The sequence below is a fragment of the Ipomoea nil genome, unplaced genomic scaffold (genome assembly GCF_001879475.1).
Source record: "Ipomoea nil cultivar Tokyo-kokei standard unplaced genomic scaffold, Asagao_1.1 scaffold3172, whole genome shotgun sequence".
NCBI classification, from domain to species: Eukaryota; Viridiplantae; Streptophyta; class Magnoliopsida; order Solanales; family Convolvulaceae; genus Ipomoea; species Ipomoea nil.
Genome location: NW_017619600.1, coordinates 1,821,468 through 1,831,725, shown reverse-complemented (window position 1 = coordinate 1,831,725; position 10,258 = coordinate 1,821,468). Strand labels below are relative to the sequence as shown.

At 35.8% G+C, this 10,258-nt stretch overlaps 1 protein-coding gene across 1 annotated transcript; it reads right to left on the bottom strand.

Annotated features, from left to right (window-relative positions):
* Positions 1–21: 21 nt before the first annotated feature.
* LOC109168134 (subtilisin-like protease SBT1.7) lies at positions 22–2,471 on the bottom strand. Its single transcript, XM_019317178.1, has one exon. It carries the CDS (start codon positions 2,411–2,413, stop codon positions 170–172), a length of 2,244 nt encoding a protein of 747 aa, XP_019172723.1. The 5' UTR covers positions 2,414–2,471; the 3' UTR covers positions 22–169.
* Between the last annotated feature and the right edge of the window lie 7,787 nt (positions 2,472–10,258).

Below are 10,258 nucleotides of genomic sequence, written 5' to 3'. Positions count from 1 at the left end.
TCTTGTTAAGCAGCAATCACCGAGAATGAAAAGTAAATAAATTATGCACTAATATCGTCCCACCATGGCAACATATATTTGTGGGAACAAACATTACAAGCTAAGGGGCAAAGAACAGTAATCATAAAACTGGCAAGTGGAAAAAGAATAATGTAATTACAAGCTGGTGCTACACCAGTTTAGCTGCAATGGGACTCCTAACATGGTGCTTAACAGATTTCCACCTCAAAGCTCCTTGAACCACTGGCGGCATGTTCGACCTGGCCGCCTTGGACGACAAGCTAAATGTCACATTGTACGTGAGCTTCTGGTTCACCTTGGAAAACTGGAGTTCACGGGGCTCAACATTCACCTTAACACCAGGCGGTTCAAAAATTTCCACGGTATAAAATGAACTTGCTTCTCCAACATTGGTCACTGTTCTTGTGTATGTCTGAGCAGTTGATTCCAGGATGATGGAAAACGAAGGATAGTTCAGTTGTGCTTCTGGAATGCTTATCACGGCTGAGCAATTCACCCTGTGTTGCAGAATCACCCCGACTTCCCGGTTCGTGTAGTTCAACCCGCAGAGATATGGCAGGTAGTCTTCGGGTTTGGTGTCGTAAACCAGTCCTGGATCATTTGCTTTGGAGGGGTTCACGTGTCCTGCGCCAATGGAGAAGACGCTGGCAGTGACGAGGTGCTGATTCTGGATTGGGTTTTGCCCGTGGTTGAGAATATCCGCAGTTGTCATCATTGCAGACTTGATCATGGCCGGAGACCAATCGGGATGGGAGCTTTTCAGCAGCGCTGCAACTCCGCTAAGGTGTGGGCAAGACATTGAAGTCCCAGAGATTATGTTGAAGGTGGATTTCGAGTTGGGTTTGTTATCCACGGAGGTGGGCCACGGCGCTAGGATGTTAACCCCGGGGCCGATAATGTCCGGCTTCAGGATTCCGGGGCTTTCTCTGTTGGGTCCTCTGGACGAAAACGCTGCAACCGTCGGAGCATTCTTGTCCCCTGTGATTGTCCCTTTGAACGAGAATGTGGCCATTGGGTTGGATGTTGCATTGATATAAGCCAGGATTTTCTGCCCGTCTGCATATGTTATGTCTATTGCAGGAAGTACGTGTGCGGTGGCGGATGTTGTGATTCCGTACTCCTCAGGTTCAATCAGAATCATTCCACGCCCGCTGGCGTTTTTCACCGCTTCTCCTTTCCCCCTTCTGTCCAGAAATCCTCCGGTCATGCACACCACTATCTTGCCTCTAACGTCGGCGTTTCTGAGCGATTCGCTATCGCAGTACGGGGAGCTGGATTCATCGCTGGTGTTCTGACCGGGAAAGACGAGGGACAACAAACTTGAATTGAAATCCTTTGGTTGAAAGGCGGTTTCCCCGTGGAATTGCTGGCGGTTTCCGAGCACGACGGTGGCGCTGAGTTTTCTGTCGACAGTACTGGCGCCGACGGTGAGCATCCAGGGAGCTTCGTTGGATAAAGAGCCATTGAATGGGCCTTCGTTACCGGCCGAGGCGCTAACAAAAATGCCCTTTTCCATGGCGCTGTATGCTCCCAACGCGATACTGTCTTCATGGAAAGACGACGACATTCCGCCGAGGGAGAGTGAGAGAATGTCAACTCCGTCCTCGATCGCCGTATCCATCGCCGCCAGAATCTCACTGTCCGAGCACCCTATTTCATTGCACACCTTATATATAGCCAAGTGAGCCAGCGGCGCAACCCCCGCCGCCGTGCCGTTAGCACTCCCGTACACATTTGCGCCTCTCACGAAATTCCCGGCGGCCGTGCCGGCCGTATGTGTGCCGTGTCCATCATCGTCGAACACCGATCTCTCCCTCTCGCTGAAACTCCTCGCTCCGATCACCTTGTTGTTGCACGCCGTGAAGTTGAGCTCGCACACTCCCTTCCATCTCGCCGGCGGCGGCGGCATCCCTTCATCGCTAAACGAAGGATGGTCACGCGCAATCCCGGAATCCAAAACCCCGATTATAACCCCTTTACCATAACTCGAATCTCTCCAGAATCCCATATTCTGCTGCAACCCCAAGAACCCTGGAGAATGGGTAGTGTGTAAAGGCAAAATTCTCTCCGGCGCCGCCGATATAAACCCGTCCTTGTTCCCCATTTCTTTCACTTCCTCGGCAGAAAGTTTAGCCGCAAACCCCTTCATAACATTCCGGTACATAAACACCATCCGCGACTCACCATAGCCGCCGCCGGCTACTGTGGTCGGCAGGAATGATTTATACCAGTGTTCTAAATCCACAGAAGATGAGGACGATGACTGAGTGGAAATTCTGCTGTGAGGCAACTCCACTCGAACAATGTAAGTCTCAAGTTTACTGGCAATAGTTGCCGTCGAACAAAAACCAATAAGTACGGAAAGGATTAAAAACATTCTCAAGAATTTCATGTTTGGTAACTAAACAATAATGCAAGAACAGAGGAATTTGGTTGATGATATTAGTTGGGTTCTGCTAAGGTGAATTATATAGTAGCATTATTAGTCTTTCATGCATGATTGACGATGACTATGACGACGTGGAAAAAGCTAACCTGGGACCTTATGTCGTTTGCTCTTTTACGCGTTAAACCAACCTTTTCTTCAACATGGACAGTTCAATTGGTCACATGGGTAAAATTTAAAAAGAATAATCAGGGATCTATACACAATAAGCAAATGTACTTCAAACATCTGTATTCAACTGAGTTACTATGATTTATCATAATTTACATCCTCCCAAATGCTGCTGTAGGGGGCCCTTGGAGTTGGGAATTCAACCTTTTGGCAAGAAACCCAACATTTTCCTCAAACCAAAAATCATGGAATGGTCCAAGCTTGCAAGTTGCCGATCAACTCCGTGAATCATGCACAATCTGTCTTGACTCTTGACGGGGCTTTATGGTTTAGCATGTCAACAGTTTGTAATTTGGGGTAGAATCAAAGACTAAAGACTTATTAATTAGTGTAGTGGGGATGGAGATGTGATTTAAATTCATCATACTTTTGAAGCACGTACTAAAACAAGACGTGTTAGAACAGGATTATTCATTGGAAAGCTGAGCTTCCAAAGGTTCTTTTAGAGCATCTTTCATAACAATAACTTTTTTTGTTAGACTTTCTGCTTGCGAATTTGAAGAGAGGGAAGGGGAGAGAGAGGAAGAAATGGTAAAAAGAAAAACAAAAAAACTTAAAACTTAAAACGAAAATAATGTAATTGTGTACGTGCCACTAGGTTACTAGTGTGCAAAATGCACACAACCATCTCTATTCTTTATGAAAAATACTTAGTGTACTCCCAACTTGTACAATCGTTATGCTGTGCATCTATATGCACCATGCATGATGCATCCAGATGCAAAAACGACGTCATTTTGACGTCTAACTTAAAAATAAAAATAATTCAGAATTGCATAACTACACATCCATAATTTCATCACATCCATAATTTCATAATTATACATCCAGAATTACATAACTACACATCCATAATTTCATAACTATAAATCCAGAATTGCATAACTACACATCCATAAGTCCATAACTTCATAACTATACATCCAGAATTGCATAGCTACACATAGAGCCGTCAAAACGGTCTCGCGGGGCAGGACGGGCCAAAACGCACCAAAGCCCGTCCTCGTAGCGGGACGGGCTAAAAAGCCCGCCTCTTAGCGGGCTTGAAATGTGGTCGGCCCGCCCCGCCATGCCAAAGCCCGCTGGCGGGGCGGGTTAGCCCGCCAATCAATTTTTTCACTGTGTTAATTTTTTTTTTTAAATCACTGTACAATATCCTTCAAAAAAAAAATAATAAAGAATCACTGTACAGACATACAGTACACTAACACAGTAACACTACCTAGTATTGTATTCCTATAAATCTATAATCCTATAAGTTATAACACACTAACACAATTACACAAACCAAAATAACACAAAAAATAATATGTATTAAATACTAAATATATATACAAAATATATATGTATTAGCAGGTCGCGGGTTAAACCCGTGACCCGCCTGGACCCGTGACCCAGGCGGGACGGGCTAAAAAGCCCGCCTCCTGGCGGATCAAAATTTTAAGAACCCGTCCCCTACTTACGGCGGTACGGGACGGGTCGATCCGGCGGGTAAAACCCATTTTTGACGGCTCTAGCTACACATCCATAACTTCATAACTATAAATCCAGAATTGCATAACTACATATTCATAACTTCATAACTATACATCCAGAATTGCATAACTATACATCCAGAATTTCATAACTAAAAATTCAGAATGAATGAACTAAAAAATGAATAACATAATGTTGTTGCTGGGAATTGAAACTAGGTTTTTTTTTTTTTTTTTTAGTAGGAAGCGCTTTTTGATGCAAAACGACGTCGTTTTTGCATCCGTATGCACAACATAATTTGTCCAACTTGTACTCCCTCTCACATGTTCTTGATGTATTCACATTTTTATGGACCCACATAATAAAAATTAACCAATCCTTGTTTGCCACCTCAGGAAAAGCAAGGGAGTAGAATTTGAGAGTTTGTATAGTATAACTCTTTATTTATATAATATATTTTTCACCTCATCCCCACCAAATGCCTCATTTATTCTACAAGCAACTCGATCTTACCCCTCTCTCCTACAGGCTCTCTCATCCAACTCACCAAAAATCTGACAAAAAATTCTCCAAAAATCCTGTTAAAGTTGATCTTAGTTAATCTTGCATACTACTTTAATTTTCTTCTAATTATGTACCATATAAGCAAAGTATTTTTTTTTTTGTTGGGTATAAAATATCATTAGTTTTATATAGTAATTGGTTGTAAACAGTTAGTTTTTTTTTTTTTTTTTTTTTTTTTTGGTAAACTCTTTTAAATTTCCACCTTTTGTTGTTGTTGCCTACATGCAAGATCTATATATAGTGTTGGAGTTACTTTGAATTGTTCGTTCAAAACTTAAACAATTTAAACTTAAATTTTGATTCAATGGTTATTGACAGATGTGTATAATTGTGTTTCAACAACTTCTAATGATTTCATAGCCTTGGTTACCCATTTGTCATTATTTTTTTTGGGTGATGGGGGAAACTCGATATCTGTCACTATTGTTAGCATAGGCCATGTTTGGTAAATGGCTATTAGTTGATGGCTGTTAGTTGATTGTGTTAATTAGAGTGTATAACTAGTTGATGCCATTAGTTGTTGTAAAAAAGTGTTTGGTAAATTAGCTGTTAGTTGATAGCTGTTTGATATAATTTTTTTTTCTGAAAAAGCTAATTGAAAAAGTTGTTTGGAGTAGTTTTTTGAATTTTAGCATTTTGAATTTGCAACAAGCTAATTAACCAAACAATTATATTGATAGTTTAACTAAATTAAACAATTAATAGTGGTCAAATAAGCCAAAATTAACGTATAGGCCAATTTTTTACCAAACAGGGCCATAATCTATGGCTTTTCTTTGAACTTTTTGAATGTTAAAGCATTTTTTTTCAAATTTAAAAATATTCTCCTTGATTTATGTGTCAAACAACCTAATATGATAGTGCTATTAAATGCGGTGGGTTCTTTGAGGGCACCAAACACTAGTCTTATTACTTAATTGATCGCTAAGTCACCCTAATTAATCACTTCTAGAAATCTTGTTGGGCCGGGTTGCGGGGCACCTCAAGTGAGGAATTTTAAGTTTTGTGGGCAAAGTAAAGTTGAATGTTTTTTTTTTTTTTTTTTTTTTTTTTTTTTTTTTTTGTCTAAATGGCGATGAACCAATGAAATTAGCTACAAATTAAAACACTTGACAACTAGTCTTTGATCTCTTTCTTTTCTAAAGTTTACTTCACTAGTCTTCATTGACTTTGACTCTACTGCTTTGTGCATGATCTTATTCTACTGCTCTGTGACTTTATTAAAAGACTTGGCAAATAATTAAAGAAATTTCTAAGGTGTTCATTAACACCATTGCATTATAGTAGCGAATACGATAATGTATATATTTTATTTCGTAAAGGTGGCCAATGTCCGTAACTGGATCAATCCTGGACCTGGGCTTGCACAGCAGAACGTTATAGTGGGCACGGTTCTATATTCATAATTTTTATACTGTAGATTCATAATTTTTATATTGTAGATCATAATTTTTATATTGTAGATCATAATTTTTATACTTTAGATTCATAATTTCTAAACCATAGATTCATAATTTAAATACAGTAGATTCATAATTTCTATATAGTAGATTCATAATTTCTATACTGTATATTCATAATTTCTGTACTGTAGATTCATAATTTCTGTACTGTAAATTCATAATTTCTAAAATGTATAGTTATCAAATTATGAACATATAGTTCTCTGATTTGTGAAAACAGAGTTCAACAATTGGAATCTAAAGTATAAATTTTATGAATCTACAGTATAGAAATTATGAATATATAGTATATAAATTATGAATCTACAATATAGAAATTATTGATAGGAAACCGTGCCCACCTTGCAAGGTGGACACATGCTCACAGCATAATTTTCCTGCACAGACTGGAACCAGTCCTTAATTATATGGGCCATTCCCACTCTGGGTCGGGCCTGGGCCCGGGCGTCTTGTGGGTTGACCCCGTGTTAGAACCAGAACTTTTATTTATTTATTTTTATATAAAATAATTATAATATTTTTTTTTTAAAAATAAGATTTAACCCATTAACATTATAGTTAATAATCAAAGTTATATCTAACTGAGCCACTTCAACTTTTGAATACAATAATACTAATTACTCCGTGTTATATATATATATATATATATATATATATATATATATATATATATATACTCTTTCTCTCTCTCTTACAAAGTTAATTTTTTTTTAAATAAAAATTAAATCATTAACCTCAAAACTAAAAATTAATAATATTTTTTTACTAAATTAAAAATTTTAAACAAATTGTAAAATTAAAAATTTATAAATACTTGTAATGTTTATAATATCATTTGAATTTTATTTTATATCACTAAATTATGTTAGATTAATAAATTTATTAATACATTATAAAAATTAATAACTTATAAATATTATAAATTGTATTATAAAGTTTATTTGATTTTTAGTCACTAAATTATGCTAAATTAATAAATTAAAAAATTTATAAAAGATTTTTTTTTTTTTTTTTTTGAGTTTGTTGTTAATAATATATAGAAACACTAAGATGCATATGTATCCTCAATAATTTAGAGAAATAAAAACTCACATAGTTGAACATTTAATATGCAATAATTGACCATTAAGGCATTAATAGATAAATGTAAGGTTTCAAGTAAAAAATTTATTGATATTATGTTGGAAGAAGCATTACATAACGAAATTGAAAACAAATTATTTATTAATTCAAACTCATCTGGGCTAAAGTCGGGGTCTGGGTCTGTGTGTGGGTTCGTGCCTAAACTATGCCTTGATGCGGCCCTGGGCCAATTATGAGCTGGGCTCGAGATCTTTTAATAGGACATGGACTGACCCTGTACAATTCGATCCCGTTTGCGCTAGGCCCGATGAAGCCCAGGTTCAGTTTTTTCTGGGCAGATTTAGGGCTAGTTCGGTCCTGAACCGAGCGGTGACCACCTCTACTATTTAGGATGTATCAGATATTATGAACACTTATTCGTACAGTATCCAACCCGACATATCATGTATGATTGTATCGAGTACAAGAATCCCCAGCACTTATTATACCTTAAAAATTTCCAATTAATTTTTTTCGGAAAAAAATTCCTATTATTAATTGTATTGAAACTTTATAATCTTTAATTATTGTATATTTATTAATATGACCAATAATTTTCTCTTTAATTGGACCGGTCTGGTGTGAACAATGCTTATTTTAATACTAGTATTTTATATGCGTGATGCGCAAAAAATATATGCCCAATATTAAAACTAAATATTAAAATCTTAGTTATATTAATTTTTTAAAAAATAAATGTGTGTGTGTGTGTGTGTGTGTGTGTGTGTGTGTGTGTGTGTGTGTGTGTGTGTGTATATATATATATATATATATATATATATATATATATATATATATATATATTTGTATAATTCACATTAATATTTTTGAGGTAAAAATTATAGAAATGATAAATTATTAAATATAACTATGGCAACATTTTAATTAAAACCTAAATGAATTATAACTTACCATGGAAGGATGGAAGAAATAATATTATGTATGCATGTACATGGTAATAATAATGTAGAAAGATAACAGAAGTTATAACTGCAGGGATATTTTTGTCCAAAAAATTATGTAGTACAACTTTTATAGCATAAGGTACAAAAGAATTTAACAGAAAAAACGGACATAAACCAGGGGTATAACTTGGATTGAAGCTTATTATGTTTTTAGATGATACGGATTTAAAGATGTTTCTTATAGTAAGGGTCTTAGGGCTTGCTCAGGCTCAGGTATGGCTGTTAACGAACCGAACATAAACAAACGGAGGTTGTTTATGTTCGTTTGTTAAGAATTTTGGAGTGTTCGTGTTCGTGTTCGTTTGTTAAGGTTTTTGAAAATTCTGTTGTGTTCATTTGTTGAGCGTTCACTAGTGTTTGAACACGTTCACGAACTTGTTCGTTAACATTAACGAACACGTTCGCGAGGTTCATGAACACTTAATAACCAAACACCTTCACATGTTCATGATCACAATTCGTTCGCGAATAAGAAATAATATACGTTCACGAACAATAACCAAACAAACGACACAACTACAAAACTAATACAAATAACTGAATAAGTCCTATTTAACATCTTATATATATATATATATATATATATATATATATATATATATATATATATATATATATATATATATATATATATTTATATGTATGTGTGTGTGTGAACATTAAACGAGCTTGTTTATGAACATTATTAAACGAACATTAAACGAGTTTGTTCATAAACATTATTAAATGAACACAAACAAGCTTGTTCATGAGCTTTTAACAAACGAGTCTACAAATGTTCAGACTCTATTCGTTTATGAACCGAGTTTTAAAATTTGTTCATTTATGTTCGTTTACCTTAATAAACGAACGCTTACCGAACACGAACACAAGTAATTTACTGAAAGCTCTGTTCGCTAACACCCCTATGCTCAAGGGCAATTTATATCGTGCACTAGGGTGCGCATTGCATTATGCGCCCTGATGCAAAACGACGTCGTTTCATATATTATTTTTTTTTGAAATTTCGCTGCCCTGTGTTGGCGGTTAATTTTCTTTTAAAAAAATCTCATGTTCAAAAATGTACATAATTCTATACTAGAATACACATAATTGTATGCATGAATGTACATAATTATATAACAAAATACACATACTTTTTTTTAAAATTTCTGATTCGAATGTATATAATTATATAAAAAAATATGTACATAATTATATAAAAAATGTACATAATTGTATAAACAAATACACATAATCACGTCAAACTCCCTACCACGCCTCCCAAAACGACAACGTCGTTTTGGGAGGCACGGGACGCATAGTGCTATGTGCGCCGTGGTACAGGATATGCTCAGGTGGTCTAACAAAAATAAATTATTGTATACTCCGTATTTATTAACTAATTAATACTCCGTACATTATATAGTTTGCGTAGGTTGACTTGGTCAAGTGGTCAACTGGTAATTACCCCCATTTTAAGTCATAGACTTTGCTTTTTTGACCATTGAACTGAAGAAAATTTAATTAGTGACTTGTCATAACTTCGCCATTAAGTATTTAACAAGTATGTGCTTTACATGGAATTTCAATCTTTTCTTTCTTCTGGTAAATTGATTTAACATCAAAATAAGACTACATATTACGGAGTAAATTTTAAATTAATACGAATTTATCTATATAGTGAATAAATAAACAACTCTAAAATTAAAAACAAGGCCTGCAACGGTTCTGGTTTTGGGGGTGTCGTGAAAGAGCTTCTATAGTGTGATGGTGGGAATGGATGTTACGAAGTCGTTGAAGAAGATGTTGGAATTTTTAGCATAAAATAGTATTTACAATGGTTATTTTGTGGTACAAATATATGCGGGGTTCACTTTTGATTTGGATTGAGTAAAAGTGGATTCGAGTTCTTCGTAGTGAGACGAAGAAATTGATATATGGTACGCTCAAAACGGATAATAGGTGAATGAGAAATTAATTTTCAAAGTAGACTTATTTGAGTTGGAAAATGAAGGTGAAAATGCTTGGAAGAAATACTTGTCCCACAT